Genomic DNA, 18,893 nt, shown 5'->3' with positions numbered 1-18,893 from the left:
CAGCGCTGAAAATAATGCAAAAGAACAGAGAAGAAGGCTTCAATGTACATAAGACACCTAAACAAGTGGTGGTAACAACCCCTCAGTCTGCGGTATAAGGCTCTTTCAGGGGAGTAAACACCCAATTACTTGCTATTTCTTATGCTTTGCAATATACTCTTCCATCCATTTCAAAAAGGTTATTCTTAATTTTAGATTAATCCTTTTTACTGAGTATATGTTTTGATTTAAAATCTATAGTTTATATTAATTTGAATACATGTCTTAATTTACATTCAATAGTTTAAAATTATTCTTTTTTTAAATAAACAGCTCCAAAGAGAAATTGGAGCCCGGAATCATGGCCACAAACATGAGGTGTAATAAAGATGGATAATCAACAAAACAAATAACTTCTAGAAGAAGTAACCCTTCCACAGCCCCAAGCCTAGGATCCTTGTGCAATTTGTTCAACACCTAATGTGTATCATATGGCCCACTTGAAAAGAATCATTAATTTATTTTACTTAGAAGGATAATTTTTTTAGGGTTTTTTTTATTTACCAAAAGTAAGGAAATTTTTTTGACACCAAAAATGGATATTTTACAATTTTTTTTGAAAGGTGGTTTTACAATTTTTTTTTAGAACTTCATTCCTCACTCGTTATATTTATTAACTTAGGGGGATAATACATATATTAATAATATAATTAATATTTATATATTTATATGTTCAAATTAATTTTAATTTAATCATGACTTTCATTATTAATTTTTCTTATTTATGATAAGTGTATAAAATATTTATGGATTAAGTAAAAAATAATAATTAGTATTATATACAATTTTAAATAAATAAATAGATTTTTTTTAGAAATATAGACAAATAAAAAGTAAAAGGAATGTTACCTTATCAAACCATGTTTTAAAATTATTTAATATATTTTAGTAAATATGTTTGATCATTCTAAAAAATAAATATTAAATCATCTTCATATTTATAAAATATTATTATTTTTCTTTAATCGATCCCAAAAGAAAACATATCTTAAGTGTTATATCTTAGATATTTTTAGTATTATTTTATAAATTTAATATAAAATTTATCTTCATAACTAATTTTAATTAAAGAGTATATCTAAATATACTTAAGATAATATCTAATTTTTTTTCTCGTTAAAATACTAATTACTATAGTTTAATTTCACAAAAAAATATTGCTATATTTAAATTTTATTGAAGTATGTTTTAGAATAAAAAAAACTTGTTATTGAATATCTTTAAAAATTGTAGAAAAATAGGGATTAAAATTAATTTGTTTACGGACTGACATTAAAATTTTATGAAAATATAAAGATTAAAAATAAATTTAAGCCCAATTTTGCTATAAATAAAGATATTAATTATATTATTCAACCTATATATTATTTGGTGAGAGGATAAATTGAGAAACAGAAAGAGTAATAAACGAAGGAATTAGTAGAAAAAAATTAAAAATATTTAGTATTATTCTTCTGAAAAAAAAAGTGAAAAAATAGTAAATGTAGCAAGTGATGTAATAAGAAAAGGATAAATGAAAAGATATAAAATAGGTCTTTAGGTGGAAACTTAGAATAGTGGGAATGGTTGGAAGGATAGATCCAAACTAGGGAAGGTAAGGAAGGGGTTAGAGGTTTCTGCGTGAAGAAAACTGAGTCCCTTGTGCTTCGTACATATTACAACAACTGTGCAAAGATTGTGTTGTGCTGTGTTTCATATTTTAGAGTGACAAATATCTGTACTTTGTCCCACAAATGAGTGATCCCAAGTATGCTTATCCATACCCTGCTCAAGGTAACCAACCTTCTCTTCAATTTCATTATTTTCTTCTCTTCTCTTGTTACTTCATAACACATGTTAATGTTTCACTCTCATATGATCATAGTTACTAGACCTTGTTGATTATCAAACAATTGTTGAGGCCTTATGTTGATTTTCAACTACACCTTATTTAAATAAATAAAATAAGACCTTCTATCATATTGTACTCACTACTCAAAAGTTGATATGATATGGTAGATTGATGATGGAGAGTACTGTTCCCTTCCCTTTTGTGGGATAAAGATTTTTTTTTCTTTTTCCAAATTTGGTTTCTTTATCCATTTCTTTTTCCATGAATCATTTATTTTGTTGGCAGGGTACTATCAAGGTCCTCCTGTGATGGCACCACCACAATATGCTGCTCCACCACCCAGAAGAGAGGTTGGATTCATTGAAGGATGGTAAGTTCCCAACTTTTCATTCCTATTATGCTATGTAGGACAGCTGTTTGTTTTTCTTTTCTTTTTTCATTATCATAAGTAATAAAATAATAAATTTCTCAATTTTTTTTCTCAACTTCTATTAATTTGTGTAATTAACACAATTCTCCATTTTTCTTCCCTCAGTCTTGCAGCTTTGTGTTGTTGCTGCCTTATAGATGAGTGCTGCTGTGACCCTTCAATCATATTTATCAGCTGATGATATATGAAAGTTGTTGCAACTAGAAAAATAAAACAAAGAAGCTTCAAGAATATGCAGAGTGATGCTTCGAGTGGGCTTAGTTATTAGAATAAGTGTAATTGAACAGTTTTACTTTTTCTAGGGGTCATGCTTGTGTTTGATGAACCTGTTACCATTTTCCAACATGTTCTTGGTGTGGTTCTGCCTCTGCCACTGATTCTCTTAGTAATTTGATTTGTAATGTGGAATGGGAAAACAAAGAATTCTTGTGAATTAAATTGGGCCCCTCTGTTCCACAGTTATCTTTGTCTTGCGTCTCATCATTTTGTATTTTGAATTGGGGTTCGAATTTCGAAAATAACATCGCATACGTCAATGTGAATGATGCGACTTTATCCTTAGCTGTATGTGCACTTCGTAATAAACTAATGTTTCTGCGGGGTAGAATTTATTGGACCCCATCTCTTTGTAATTCCAACAATTAAACTTGTTTCTTTTTTCTTTATTTGAATTTCAATTTTAAATTATAAATTCTATTAATCACAGAGAATACTGTTTCCACAAATGAATAAAAATCAGTAAATTTTTAAAGAAGTATTTATGAAAATAAAAAAAGAGTATAAATAATTTGTTGCCTGATATGATAATTTGAATGAAAAATTTAAATTATGAGTGTACAAAGGAGGCTTCGAGAATGTGGACCATGATATGATTGTGGAAGAGTGTATTAATTAAGCTATTAGAGTTCAATATCCCATGGGCGTGGAATTGGCAATAAACCTGGACACGAGCTAGTTTCTCCAACTAGAATTTTATGCAAATTTGTAAAAGGTGTTTGGTTTGCATCTGCCCCACCTATATAGTGCTGCTGTCTTATTGTCCTGGTTCAGTGAATTATTTTCTTTTGTTCTAATAAAGGTTTAGTTAATACTGATAGTTATACAATAATTATTAACTTTTAATCTTTAAGATTAATATAAGGACATTAAAATAATAATTTTAATTAAAGAATATATATTTTTTAATAAATATTGTCACTTTTATTGGTTAAAAAACTCCTAATAATTAAAGTTAATACTTTTCTTAAAAAAACTTTTTTATGATGAGTAATTTTTTATTTTTTTTCTAATACTACGTATAATTCTAGCATCATTAGTCTTTTATAAAATTTAAGAATAAAAAGAAAGAAAACTCGTGTTAATTAATAAAATAAGAAATGTTGAAAAAAATGCTTTTTCTCAGTCTTTTTACCGTATTATTCATCGTTGTATCAAATAAATTATATTTTTGTTTTTATTAGTGATATTCATTAGTACAAATTCAACGTATACTTACAGAATTATTGATTACTTTTATTATTTTAATTTAATATATTTTTATTTTTTATTTTTGCTCTTAATAAGTTTTTTTTTAATGAATGCATGTAAAAGATATATTTTACTTGTGTCACAAATTAGTACATAACTCATTGAGCTTGAGCAACTTGTGAACCTACCTAAGGTTTGATTTACGTTTTTAAATATGTAAACAAGATTAATTAAAAATCATTAAAAAAATACCATTAACTAAGCGAAATATTAAGAGTCATGATCAAGGTAGGAAGTTGGCACCACTCACAATTGAAGTGTTTACAATATTCTCTTGTTAAATTTTGGGAAATAGCAAAATCACCAGCATTTTTGTTTATTTTCAAGTAGCGAAATTAGCTACCAAAATCTACAAGTCGATAACGAAGGAGAAAAACTTTGAAACACAAGTAGAATTTCTACTGCATGAAAATATCTTAATATCCTTACATATTCAGTGCATATGCATAAACTTAAGGAGCATAAATGCATAATTAAGGACACACACGGGAAATTAAAATGGATTATTACATATATTCAACTCTCTCCTCTTTATTTTTCTATTTTCTTTGAAGACATAAATGGGAGAGAAGCGAAACTGGGAGTGAGAAGCTCTCAGACACACGTTGATATATACAATGGTAACATGCATAATCATGCAACATGCTTCATGCAGCTACTGCTGCTTCTTTAGCATAGTTTGGTTCCTCACTCAAAAAGTGTTCAATGCTGCATTTACTATCAACAAGATCACCACCACATCCTCCACCGCACTCACTGCTCTTCTTCATGTTGTCATTTCCACACCCTCCGCCACAACCACCGCAGCTACCACTCTCCATCACACTTCCACACCCTCCTCCACAGCCTCCACCACAACCACCACCGCAACCACCACTCTTCACCATACTTCCACACCCTCCTGCACAGCCTCCACCACAACCACCGCAACCACCACTCTTCACAAAACTTCCACACCCTCGTCCACAGCCTGCACCGCAACCACCGCAACCACTACTCTTAATCATACTTCCACAGCCTCCGCCACAACCAGTACCACACCCCCCACAACCGCCACTTTTCACTGCATCTCCATTACAATTCAACTCCATTCCAGTCAAGACTGTCCTCATATTTTCCTCGTTCGGGACATTCACCTTCATATCTTTACTTTTAGCTATGATGCCTTCATATCCTTCCTTTTTCATTAAGTTAGAAGCAATAAAAGCCAGAATGATTCCAGGCAGCACCATCCATTTTTCCTTAGACTATTAAATTTTAGAAAAATAAGGAGGGAATAAAAACGCAGAAAACAAATTAATTAATATAAAACAAACAACACTATGTCTCTATAGAAAATGTTAAATATTAGTAGCAAGAAAGTAAGGTACCTTGACAAATCTAGATCTCAAGTCAAGCAATGCTACTGCTTTCCCATAAGGATCTACTGTGGAGAATTCAACTGCTGTTAAGAAGTCCATTTCATTTCCCCTTTTCCCATTGTGACTCAGTTCATATTCTAACTTTCTTCCGGGAAAAATTTTCACCTGTAAAACAAGTCACATGAATTTAATGTTAGAACTTTGAATCCACATCCCATTTTCCACATGTTCATCTTTAACAGCCTTAAGTCCAGTGCAGCTACTAGAGTTCCATGATATTGAAAAGATGTACTGGTCATTAGGTTTGCAACATCAAATGAAGGACCATTGGTTACTGGAGTGTAATCAAGATCCAAGATTCAAGAGAGCTCTTGGCATGACAAGATAATTTTAGAACTGAATAATTTAGAACCAATGCATACCGTCTTGGTACCCGTAAGCTCAAAAAGATGCCCATCATTTGTGCATTTGTTTGGAAGGTGAAACAACCAAAGATTCTCCAAAACAGACCATCCATTTTCCATAAACTCAGCAAGAGTGCGAGTTTCACCAGACTTCATGAGGCCAACAACCTCTTTTCCAGGATTTCCTGCGTTCTTTGCATTCTTCAAATCCCTAAAGTGTAATCAGAGATAGGAAAGACCACTATTGAGCTTAATTAATTAAGGAAGATTCATGACAAGTGGAAGCAATTCTAGATAATATATAGAAGATAGACTATGTAGTATACTAGTATTCAAACATGTATGGCAAACATCAAACAGAATCAGATCTTTGTTCCATGAATTATAAGGCAGCTATATGGAAAAGTTTGCTACAGGCAGATAATTCAGCTCGATGCAACAGAAATCTCAAGTGCTCTTTGTATAAATATCTTCTCTCTCTTCTGTAGGTATATATCCATTGTATTTGTAACATTTGATATTTATATGAGAGAATGAATTTGTGCTCAATGGCCTCATGAATTGATGATCTCATTTTGACACAACTTGTAAGCATAATTATGATTGAAGGTTAAAAGTTGTATTGAAAAGGGAATCAAGAAACTGAGACCTATATCAATTGGAATTAAACATCGCTCACCTGTTTATTAGTTATTACATACTAAGATACACAGAATGGTGAACAATTGAAGTTGGCTTTCAATTTACACATTAACAAGCTTTTCAGATTGATCAACACATTGATAATAAAGGAATTAGATGCCAGCAAGCACTTGAGTCTTGACAGTTGGAACATTATTCAAATGCAACTAAAACAAGTTGATATTTCTAAGACAGTAAACAAGTAGCAACAGAAATCACGTTTGAAGCAGTAGATTACACACATGAATAACTCAGAGATCAGTCCCCAACATGACCACAGGAAAATGATGTGCATAGAGTGCAGGGAGTTTCTATTTAAAATTTGGCATAAAGTGTATAGACTATACCTCATTTGAAGGCTGATGATTCTGGTGCCACTTTCATCTGTGACATGTGTCCAGCTCTTGGCATGTTGAGGCTTAACAGGAAGGTTGAAGAGACATGTAATTTTGGAAAATGGACGAGATTGAGTCATTTCGAGTGTGTATGGGGCAGGAATTGGGACAGTAAATGAGATGGCTACTCGTAGCAGGATTGGCTTTGAGCTCATAGTACCAGAACTTGGCACCAACTCCAACCATTTCTCAAAATAGAGTTTTGAAACTGGGTCAAGATAGTCTTTCATAGAGAAAGAAGCAGAACCAAGCGTCTTTGTTGACTTCCTTATTGATAACTTGGAAGAAGAAGAGGACATGAGTTCAAAAATCAGCTCCCCTGTAGGTTCACACTGGAAAGATGCAACTTGTTTCTCTTTAGACTCTGACAAAATACTCAGTCTCCTTTTAGCATCAAAGAATAGATCAGGCTGTGATTTTGAAAATAAAACAAATAGATCTCCTTCATGTCCCTCTGGCAAGTTTTTAACCCCAACAAACTCCAAAAGAACCTGGTTGGATGCAAGAAGCAATCACAAATACTCATAAATGGAAGCTGTTTCAGTGATAGTAAAAAGATCCTCAAAATGAAAAAATATTGCCATTACTATCCACAGATTTTTTTTCCCAGTTGCTGAATTGCATCTTTGCTATCTTTAACAACTACAGTTCCATGTCAAAGCAGATAAACATTTTGAGAGAGAGAAATTGTAGGAGGCATTAATATAACACAATTAGGCTCTCCTTTTCTGTATTTATATACACAAGAAGAACTAGTTATATTTTGTAGCAGCGCATAGATCAGTTCATTATCCTAATAGTCCTCCTAAAGCTGGAGCATAGATAACATGCCCAGCTTGCTGCTTACGAAATCTTAACTCTGTTAGTGCCTTTATAAACAAACGTTCCAACTTTCCTAGATTCAAACAATTTAAGTTCTTGTTATGATGAAAAGCTTTGCAAGCCACCCACTATTCTAGGGATCTGAAAGGAAACATTTGCACTACCGATGATCCTGTGAAACAACTTAGTTAATACTTATCATATGAGGCATGGACTTGGTATTTGGATATTCTTTTACATGACTCGACAAATATTGGATGGACTTATTAATACTTAATACATGTATGCACATAATTCAGAACTAGAGCTTAAAACATGTAACATATAGCACATAAGAGGATATCTTAAAGTACCTCAACAACTTTCCGTTCTTGTAGCAAAATTTCTTGTAGGTGCTCATTGGAAGAAACAACCTTCTTGCAAATCATGCTAGAAGAAAAAGGGTTACTTGTGATAGGAGATGGTGCATTACCCCTATACATTGCTCCAGCCTTCCAATATCCTGTACCAAATGTGTCTTTCCACTGTTTGGTGGTTCCAGAAAAACCAACATCCAGTTTCTTTCCTTTAGTTCTGTCTGAGTCTGTATCATCGTGTTCCAAAACTTTTCCAAGTGCTTCATTCAGGTCTTTACAATATGAAATCGGATGTAACTGGTGAGAGTGCCAGATTAGGTCAATGTCATATGTCGGAACACAAAAGAATTTTATACCCTTCTCCTTGTTTCTCTTGATAAGATACAAAAAGCCTTTATATCTGGCCACAGCTTCCTTGATAAAGAGATCATTTTTCATGTGGGATCTTGATACCTATCCCAAAGACAATGGACATAAAATCCATTTAGAATATACAGCATCATGTACTACCCATGCACAAGAAAGACCATTGGTAAATGAATTTCACAAACACAACTAAACCAACCATTGGTAAATGAATTTCACAAACACAACTAAACCAAACAGATACATAACTGAACAGTGTACTGATACATCACAATGTATTAATGTCATTTGGAGATGCTATCATACGATTAAGGATGTTAAGAATTACATTTTCTGAACTTAAGATTTTTGAAAACAAAGTATATTGAAACTACACGGATCTATTGGCATCTTGCAAAATATAGCCAATCTCAAAGTGATAAAATCAAAGATGAGTGATATTAAAAAACTTAAACCATGATAACATTCAAATCATGGCTTTGGCAAACAGAGATAGAGGTTACAAAGACTAGCACTAGCCCAGTAACTTAAATTAATTCTGTTAGAATATCAAGCATAGAGTATATCAAACATTAACTGCATTGGTTGTGCAATGTGAAATAGGACAACTGAACAAACATTAACTCTCTTCTACCTGGTAGAAGAACGGACTCTGCCTCTTAGCAGCTGAAATCAGATCATATTTGGTGTATTTTTCAAGCTTGGCAAATCTTTCAGAGATATCCTCTGGAAAAACACTAATCAAATCAGCATGGTAGGGTTCATCAGGATACAGTTTATTCCAGATTTCTTCAGTTTGCTTGACACAAATTCCTTCAACAGTAGAGACAACATCAAAGTTGTCAAGTATCCGTCCATAAAGTTCTTCACAGTCAGATATGTACCTTACCTGCGTAATAGAATGGAACCAAATTTTATTACTAGTAACTCAACCCCATCAAACAAACAGTATTGCCAATAATCATGAAAATATAAATTTTCTGGTCTGAAGCATACCGGGTTAAGCCTGTGACAGTGCCAAACCCATTCACAGTCAAGAGGAACTACCAAAGGGCCTTCAAAAATCTGAGACTCAGAATGTTTGGCAAGCAAAGGAAGCCAACAAGCATTATACCTGATTACACACTTTGTTGTAAAACCCGCAAAAGAAACTAAGATTGATTTTCTTTTTAATAGATATAAGAAGAGAAAATTCATTACACCTACATCACATTAACTACACTAAAAAGTGCAGATAGATAGAAGATATGAAACTTCATAAACTACATGGGACAAAAAACATGATATTTCTCTGCAATGATGAAGCTAATCTGGTGTTTCGTCCTGATAACTGATATAGATGATTTCGCTTTATTATAATCCATAATACAGGAATGTAAAGAGATCCTTCCTTTTAAAACCGTTTATAAATTCTTGACTCGAATTTTCATGAAACAAAACTAAAATATTGTTCTTTGTAACTATTTTCAAGCATGAAAAGCTATCTGCATCAAATACTTGAAATACTTCATAGTATAGTCATTGAATATTCACCTATAGATAGCCCTCTCAAGGGCAAGACCATCATAGAGTTGACGGTTCCTATCAACAGCAGCAAGAAACTGAAGCTGCTTTTTTGCCACAGCTACAAGGTCAACACTCATTCCAATCTTCTGGGCTTCATTCCACTCCATTTCTTGTTGTGGTTCCATCTCTCAATTTAACCTCAAAAACTGCAATCTTCCAGAAACATTTTGGTGTAAGTTAAAGTGCCTAACCTTAGGCATGTTTGTCTCAATTTTTACAGTCAAAATGGAAAATTCATCCATGAGAAAAATACTTCACAAAAATCTTGGTAGATCATTTTTTTAATTTCACGTTCTCCACATCTATATGAAGGAATCTTATCAGAAATATAAAAAGTATTATATTTAAAGCAATGTCTACAAGAACACACACAGTCAACCAGAAAAATTGAAGAGAAAAAAAGGGAAAATTTGAGATCCTTTGATCATTGAGAAGCCCAGAACAAGAAAATAGACATTGAGATCATCCACAACATATACCAATACAAAAGTCGTATGTATCAAAATCACAGGAAGAGAAGGGAAAAAAAGGCACTTGGGATTACGAGTTACCCAGAAACTGAGGCAAAGAGGCTGCAACAGGGAACTGCTCAAAAGGAGGATCTGTAACAGAAACAAGCTTATGTTACGTTATGTACTTCTCTGTTTCTCTGACATTGAAATAAGCATCTTAACATAGAACTAGTGTCTTACATAAGTTCTATATACACTTGTACTGCAACTGAAACTAGTACCAAAATGCACGTCTGATCTAATTAAATGAAGAGTAGTACACCCAACTACTCTATCCACAATATGTCTTGTACCTCAATGCAATAATTTTTGTTTTCTAAGATAACAGATATGGAAATATATCGGCTAATCGTTGATTAAAAAAATTATCATTATTTTCCTTTCATTGTCACACAGGAAATATTGGATTTTAGCCAAATGATTTATTTTTTCGATATTTAATCGTACTTTTAGTTTTCATATTTTAATCTATTTATAACATTTTTAATTACTGATATTTAATCTTTCGTTTCATAATTATTTAAATTAAGCTGGCTTATATAAATTAATAAAGAAAAACTAAAACTAGTCGCTGGTCGGGTTTCGAGGGCAATTCATTTGCATAAGGTAACTTATTTTCATGAGAAATGGTAAAAAGAATACAATATTTTTCTTTGAGATAGGCGTGTTTGATAAAATTAGTAGATAAAGTATTAAAAGATGAAAAATGAAATCTGAAAAGTTAATTAATTGAATTGAAAATATTTAGTAAAATTAGTTATTAAACTACTTGACAAATGTAAAATGATAAATAAAAACATTTTATTTAAGTTTATCAAAATTTAAAATTTAACAATTATATTTTCAATAAATATAATTATCTATCATTTGTAAATTAGGATAATCAGTTTTAAATTTTATTTTTACTTATAAATATTTTATTATAAAATAAGATTTAATGACTTTGTGAAATTCTTCTTAAGACATTAACAATTTATTATTTTCTAAAATAATGAATATTGTGACATTTATTTTTTTATTTTTATTATTTGTCACATATTTTATCCTTTTTAATGTAACATAAGTAAAGAAAATAGTTTAAAAAATTAAATATCTGAAAAAATCACTTTAGAATAATAAAGACAAAGATAACAAAATATCTATTGCTTAGTAGTTGAAAAATAAAAAAAACACTACTAGCTATCAATTTCAATTACCAAACAATGTTATTTTTATTAAATAAATTTTTCAGCTAGTAAAATAAACTTTTAGCTAATTGAAATGTTTTACCAAACACAATCAATGTAAAAAAAAAATTTGAGAAGTGTGAGCAATATATATTTTTTAACATATTTTTAATCATTAAGTAAAATTTATGGAAACTATTAAATTTGGATGAGAAAGAGGAGGAATCGTTTAATTTTTGTAATTTTCAATAAAATATAACCTATAATTAAGAATGTATTAAAAAGCGTGTTGCTAACGTCCTTCAAAAATTTGTACACAATAATTGAATAATTAATTCTCATATCAATAAAAATAATTTATTTATGTAATAATTAAAATAAAAATTATATCAACTACGTAAATGAGGTAAGATGTTGGGGCCTATTTGGTTTATAATTAAAAATAATAATTCTCATGCTGTTTAATAAAAAAAAATAAACCTTTTTTAATAAAAGTTTATGGTTAAGATTAACTTTGACACATATTTTAATTATGCATAGTAATTTATAATTAATTTTATTAAAATTAGTTCTATTCAGCTTAAAATAAACAACTCTATAATTCACTAAAGTATATCTTAGTATACTTGGGCTATCCTAAGTCCCTATCCCTCTTGCTATCCTTGACGATCTAATCTTTTTTATATCTTATATTTTTTACAACTTAATAGATATTTATGGTTAATACCCACGCTGATAATAAGACACGAATAACGACAAAAGAAAAAAAGATAATACAACACATGAACATGATATGCTTTCATCCACAAGACAACCGTAGTTATTTTTTGAAAAAAAAAAAAACTAAACTAATTGTGTTAATATCATAGCTAATGAACCTGATCTTTTCACCATTATAGGCTTTACTCATAGAATGAGAGGTTTTGGTAACTTGCAACTCTTCAGTAAAGTCAGGGACATTGTTTCCTGGTTCATTAAAATATTTTAAAAAAGGACAAGCATGAGGTTGTCATCACGAAACTTGGCCATGTCCAATGGTAACGTTGAGTTCTATATTTATGTCGGAAAACGACCATGATCAGATAAATAGAGATATAGAAATATAATCAGAAAATGACAAGGCCCAATAATACGTTAAAGGGCATGGTTGAAGCTTGATGCTTCACGTTACTGCTGAGTCATGCAATGATAGCCGCTGAGTTGATCCCGTGACAAGATTTTCATTTCGGTTTTCCTTCACTATCTGGCTGAAAAGAATAAATGGCGGATTATAAAACTCACAAGTCAATTGTGGCCCCCAAATAAAACTAGTAAATGATAACTTGTAAATCATGACATATAGTCAATGAGTGCTAACCCGTTATGTGCATAGACTAATGACTTTTTATCAACCAATGTCCTATTACCCAACATCTTGTGTTTGGTTTAATTTTTTAAGAAATTTTCCAGAAGAAAAATGGAGGGTTGTTTATATATAGAGAGAACTACTCACTTCCTACTGATATTGATTCTATTCTAAGTTACACCTCAAAATGGTGTTGTCACTTGTCATCCACCTTGCTCTGGTGGATACTTTATAGTTTACACCTATAAGTGCAATCCTCAACTTTGCAATGAAAACCTGGTGAACTAATACACTGTAGTTTACATATCTTTGGAAGGGTAGTTGTAACTTCATTCACTTTGGTCACATTTAGTTGTCTTCTCTCCACTTCAACCCTTAAAACACTTCTGATTTAGAGTCATCTTCCGTTTCAGATTTCTGAGTTGTGTCTTTTCCTATATATTCGTGTTCAATAGTATCTTTGAGGATAAACAGCCTCTGAATTACTATAGGATCAGTCATCTGCCTGGCTTCTCTGAGATCTGTTTCTTCCTTGTTCAGATGATATGCATCAAGCATGATCTTAATCCACTTGTGCAGCTCCTTTGGGGTACTGCTTAATCACATAAAATGAAAGGAATGTATGACTAACCACAAAAAAGTATTTATTTTATTTTAGAATGAACCAGTAGGAAATTCTCTCACGTGTATAAAGCATTAGGGTCCTTGGCTTCGTGTTCGTCAGCAGGGGAGAAAGCCCTTGCCAACGCAGAAAATCGCTCCTCAGGATCTATTATATTCAACAAATGCTTGAGTAGCTTTATTTCTTTTGGAGTAATACTCCTAAGGCTGCTCTTTGTGGCCTTGTACAACTGGTACATTATATCTTTCACCTGCACAATATAAAACTGGGTGACGCAAAATGCAATCGAGTCTAGTCACAAAAGGGTAAAAAAGAAACCCCTGCTACACCCAATGATATGGCTTCCTTATTTGTGATTTTGGGTATCTAGACCACTGATTATCATAATAATAATAATAATAATAATAATAATGAAATAGCATGACCATATCCATCCAACAGAAGCTAATGATGTGAAGATGATAGTCAGTTAGCATTTAGCAAGAAACCGTGGCATTGTTTTCTAGTGCATCTTGTTTTTCCATGCCATTTGATTAGGAAATCTGTTGCATCAACATAAAGGGGTGCAGAACAAGTCTGACTATTTCATAATGCATTTAACCTGTCTAGCTACCTAGATGGCTAGTTGTATGCAATCAAAATCTTCACGGAATGATCTTTACAAAAAGAGGGGTATGTGATTTGAAAATTGAAAGTCTTTCTAAATCTGCAATATAACATCAACCAACAATTTCATTCAAGTCCTGTATGTTAAAACTTGAAAAATAAGAATGAGCAGCCAAGACCATCTTAAAATAAGCTGAACATGCAGATAGCACCAAAAAGAGGAATTGTAGATATGCAAACATACACCCATAAGAGGAACAAATTCTACTTGGTTTTAAGTTTTATAAAACCTTATTATATTGGCTGGGCACAATTAGAAGCATCTGTTGGTCTATCTTCAAAGAGGGTGGAAGAACATTAACAAAACCACAGAGCATCATATTTCAACTTCATACCTCATTCTTCGTTGTGGTAGATTCTTTTGCTTTAGCCCAAGCACTGCTTATCAACAATATCAATGAAGAATCAAGTTCCTTTGCCTTTGCCAGGCTTTTGATCTTCTGACAAGCAACATCAATAGAAAGAGAATTGAGGATATCATCAAATTTAGCCTGAGCAGCATCTAATGTCTCAATATTTTCTAGAGTATTATCATATGCACTGACAGCTGACAAGCATCTACTCCCCAGCCTGGAAATCCCTGTTCAACAAATACACCAATGCCAAACATAAGAAACATCCAACATAGGAGACAAGATCATAAGTATTAACTTTTTTCTGGGTGCCAGAGGGGAGGGGGGGGGGGTTCATTAAGAAAATTTTATACGTGAGACTAAGAATAAACCATCAAAGCTTAATTCTACAAGTTTTTCACCTCACCAGGCATATTTTAAACATTCAATATCTTCTTCCTTTATAAAAGAAATCTAATTTTCCATCTTATTTTAAGAAAAATTTAAAGAATCAATAGTGCAATTTTATTGTGATCATTTTTTTTTTCTAATTACAAGTTTCAACTATAAACATTCTTAACTATCAAATTTTATCTCATTCTTTCTGATGATTACTTGCTTTAGAATCAATAATCATTGAGACCAGAAAGCTCATAATCAAACAATGCTTTTGCACTCCTATATAATTACCATCACGATCCTCCAAGCTGTTATATGTATCTGCAATAAGAGAGAGGTAGCGGAAGAATTCTCCTGTAAAGTCTTTACGCCTCCGTGCAACAATGGCATTAATGTCAGTTGGACTATCTTGAATTTCTTTGAGAAGTTCATAGTGTCCTTCCATTTCATCATCAATCTGCAATGCTTACTCCTGATCAAACAAACCGAGGAAGAAGCTCTAAAACCATGCAAGTGCCTAGATATGAAAGTAAATTGGTTTGGGCTTTCTAACAACAGTAACTAATTAACAACAACAAAAATAATGTTATCTTATTATTAGTTTAGACAGAACCCGAAGGATAATTAATGTATGATTACCATTTCTACAAAACAAAATCTAGATTAGTTTTTGTTTTATACATTCTGAGCGGATAAAGGTCTAACACAACAGTTTTAAAAAAAAGGTTTCGTCACCTTTTCCAACTCTCATTCATCAATAGAAGAATCTATTTCCTAAAAGCATTGCATAGGGGCATGGTTGTTAACATCGTAAGAAACATAGAGTAATACCTTCTTCATCTTTCTCTCCAATGAAATAAATTTTTCCTTCATAATAGGGTCATTCTGCAATTCTGCTCTTCTTAGGCACCTACTGTAGAATCTATCCCTGTATTTTTTCCACTCCTCCCTAAATACCAGGTAACTCCTCCATTCCTTGGATTTGGTTTTCTCATTCAGAAAGAAATCTATCATTTTGTCACAAAATTGAGTCATAGTGTAACCCTTTGCAATTTCAATCTCTTCTTGCTCCTCCACTTGAACATTGAAAGCACTGCTAGTCTGTGGACCTAAAAGGAAATTCACTTGTTAGTGAAACACAAAAAAATTACTCAGAAAAAACATCAGAAACAAGATAGGATAAAGATGTCCAATAAAAGGAAAAAATATATAAAGATGCTCACTCTTGTTTGCTATTGTTAGCACAGCAGGAAAGAAAAAATCAGCGGCATTCTAATATTTAACACTGTCAACAATTAGTAAACTAGAGTAAAACAAATTCAGACAACTAAAATAAAATAGAAAAGAAAAAAAAAGCAGATGGAACATGTCACTGTAATCTATAGTGTGAATTTTGCAGTTCTGCTCTCCCGTTCCTATTATATAGCTACCCAACCCTATTGACGCCCTTATCACTTCAAATAAAGACCAAGAAACTTTTTTCATAAACCCATGTTCAGAATATAAAAAATACAGCATATTATAAAATAAACAATGGGGAACAAAGTGGGAAAATGATACTCACTGGGCAGAGAGCTGCATATAAGAATGTGGGGTTTGAAAATCTGAGCAACAAGTTTTGGTCTTTGGTTTTGGAAGCACTTTAAGGTAGAATAGGAGGAAGGAGTTATGGGGTAGCTTTGGAAGCGATTGTTATTGAAAGGGATGAAGGTGTTGGTAGTCTTGAAGGTTGAGGTCCATACCTTGTACCCCTTCATGTTCATTTTTAAGGTTGTTCCTTCAGCAAGAACACTAATGTAAGCGCCCACACTACACACTCTGAACTCTTCAGAGGACAACAAAGCCGAGCCCTCCCCAATCTTTATCATATATCTTATCCGGTTCATGAAACAAGGTCTCGGTATAATATCCTTTCCCCTGTTTAAATTAAATTAAAAAATAAAAGGAAAGATTATTTTTTAATTAAACAAAAAAAATTGTTATCTGCGTAGTTTTATCCAAAAAATATTTAGTTATGAATATTTTTAACAAAGTGGTGATGCTTGTATCTTTGGAAAATATAATCCACGAATAATTTAGTATGATTTCTCTAAAAAATGGATTAGTTTTTCATAAATAGTACTTGAAATTATTAAACATAGTCAATAAAAAATATTATGTTTAGGTGGTCTATTTTTTATTTTAAAAATTCAACTTTATGAGAGATTTTTGATAAAAAAAATTTATTTGTTTAAAATTAAGCACTTTATAAACATGCACTTATATTATTTTAAAAAAATATTATTCATACGTTCGAATACAATTTTTAAAATTATTTTCTATTATTAGTTAAAATTTATTAAAATTATATTATTTTTTTAAAAATTTTGTATTATTATTTATTTTTTAATTAATTTTAATAAAAAATTGTATTTAAAAAATGTATATCTAACGATAAAAATATTATATAAGTGACTGTTTTTAAAATTCAAATAGTTTTCATTTCTGGCTTTTACATGCTTTCATAAGAGTAAAATATAAATAGCAATTACTTTCTTATTATCAATTCCTTCATCCAGCAACCATTAACGATGTTTTATTGGAGTTCGCTAAACTGATTGTGTGGATATAAAAAATAATAATGAATTATTTTATCTTAAATTGAATGCTTTTAAAATTAAAATGATGATTAAACCAATGGAGAGATCAATTTAAAATTCAGTTATGGTTAATATAACTATTGGAATTTTCCTAAGCTATTAACACTTCGTTTACAAAAGAAAATAAAATAAAAAATGTGTAAACTTTTTAAGTTATCTAATTAAAAAAAGAAAAAGAAAATGCAATCACGTTGAATGACATCTAAATGCTTGCAATACAACAAAAATATAATTGAATATGGACATATTTATCGGTTACCCTTTTTTTTATCTTTTATATTTTATTGACTAATTAGTAGAGTTATTATTATTATTATTATTATTATTATTATTAAAAAGACCTGCCACTAATTTTTTTTCTCGTTCTATTTCTCTTGCTCATTCTAAAGAAAATTTAATTTATTTTGCATTTTTTCTGGTTTTTTTAATATTTTTCTAACATTTATATACTTTTAAATAGAAAGTAAATAAATAATGCTAAGTTTAATTTTATGATTTGTGTTTGATTTACACCCAAATTTCTGATTTAATATGCAATTAAGGGTTTAGGAGGCATTTAGGAAAAAAAATATAAAAAATTTATGAAAAAAGCTTATACTTTTATAATTTTTAGACATGTTTTGATATATTTTTTTTTAATTTTTAGATATGTTTTATTATTTTTATAATTTATAAATATAAATTTTTAAATTTTATATTCAAAATTAGGGTATAAACTTTCATTTAAAATTAAAAAAGCTTACAAAATTGTAAAAAAAAAATACTTAAAAAGTTTATTTAATGAAGATATAAAATGATAAATATATTAGCAAGAGAGAAGTAATAGGTTTAAATGTAACTTTAGTTTTTTTAATTTCAATTATTCATATTTAGTCTGTTTAAATTTTTTAATTATTTAAATTAATTTTTTCCTTTTAAATTCTATTTAATAATTAATACAAACACAATCACTATGTGACGTATCATTAGATTAGGTAAATTATATATATAAATTAAAATAATTTTATTAGAATATAAGATTTGAATTTTAAATCTATTTTTTATTAGATTCAAATTAGTTTAATTTATTTAAGTATAAAATACAAGTTTAACTTAAGTTAAGATTTTTATGTTAAGACTCAATATAAAGAAAAGATTATTTTTAATATTAAATATTTATTTAACATAATTATATTGACTAAGACTCAACACACAACAGATTAAACTGAAATAATATCTACTAGATAATTCATGTGATGGATAGTCAGTTATTTCCTTTTTTCGAAGATATAAATATCCTATGTATGATTAATTTAATTAAACAAATTTCATTAACACTCATTAAGTAAATGTAGAATGTATTAGCAAAAAAATAAATAAATGTAGAATGTGTGATAAAAAGAGAAAAATAAAATAAATAATGTAATAAAAAAAAGTAAATATAAAATATAAAAA

The 18,893-nt window shown here is 30.5% G+C and overlaps 2 protein-coding genes and 1 long non-coding RNA gene across 11 annotated transcripts; 1 reads left to right on the top strand and 2 right to left on the bottom strand.

Moving 5' to 3' along the window:
• Positions 1 to 1,598: 1,598 nt before the first annotated feature.
• Positions 1,599 to 2,759, top strand: LOC113869878. Its single transcript, XR_003505494.1, has 3 exons — positions 1,599 to 1,812; positions 2,156 to 2,240; positions 2,406 to 2,759. It is a non-coding gene; the product is annotated as an uncharacterized LOC113869878 (long non-coding RNA).
• Positions 2,760 to 4,114: 1,355 nt separating this feature from the next.
• Positions 4,115 to 10,601, bottom strand: LOC113868604 (glycine-rich domain-containing protein 1). Of its 9 annotated transcripts, none has more exons than XM_027504336.1 (10): positions 10,471 to 10,601; positions 10,330 to 10,380; positions 9,746 to 9,924; positions 9,209 to 9,326; positions 8,847 to 9,101; positions 7,844 to 8,299; positions 6,621 to 7,159; positions 5,611 to 5,803; positions 5,198 to 5,353; positions 4,115 to 5,074 (listed from the first exon to the last, which is right to left on the bottom strand). In XM_027504336.1, the coding sequence occupies exons 3-10, from the start codon at positions 9,901 to 9,903 to the stop codon at positions 4,475 to 4,477; spliced, it is 2,475 nt and encodes an 824-aa protein (XP_027360137.1). In that variant the 5' UTR covers positions 9,904 to 9,924; positions 10,330 to 10,380; positions 10,471 to 10,601; the 3' UTR covers positions 4,115 to 4,474. The 9 variants fall into 9 exon arrangements, with proteins under 9 accessions (XP_027360137.1, XP_027360140.1, XP_027360141.1 ...); XM_027504339.1 differs by having other exon boundaries at positions 4,123 to 5,074; positions 10,313 to 10,380; positions 10,471 to 10,590; XM_027504340.1 differs by having other exon boundaries at positions 4,123 to 5,074; positions 10,330 to 10,396; positions 10,471 to 10,509.
• Positions 10,602 to 12,748: 2,147 nt separating this feature from the next.
• LOC113869272 (uncharacterized protein At4g37920) lies at positions 12,749 to 16,713 on the bottom strand. Its single transcript, XM_027505515.1, has 6 exons — positions 16,385 to 16,713; positions 15,652 to 15,929; positions 15,112 to 15,277; positions 14,425 to 14,669; positions 13,486 to 13,673; positions 12,749 to 13,393 (listed from the first exon to the last, which is right to left on the bottom strand). The coding sequence occupies exons 1-6, from the start codon at positions 16,704 to 16,706 to the stop codon at positions 13,177 to 13,179; spliced, it is 1,416 nt and encodes a 471-aa protein (XP_027361316.1). The 5' UTR covers positions 16,707 to 16,713; the 3' UTR covers positions 12,749 to 13,176.
• Between the last annotated feature and the right edge of the window lie 2,180 nt (positions 16,714 to 18,893).

The sequence above is a fragment of the Abrus precatorius genome, unplaced genomic scaffold (genome assembly GCF_003935025.1).
Source record: "Abrus precatorius isolate BTA unplaced genomic scaffold, Abrus_2018 Scaffold6, whole genome shotgun sequence".
Classification (NCBI taxonomy): Eukaryota; Viridiplantae; Streptophyta; class Magnoliopsida; order Fabales; family Fabaceae; genus Abrus; species Abrus precatorius.
Note: the sequence above shows the minus strand (reverse complement) of the source record. Positions and strands in the feature narration are given on the sequence as shown.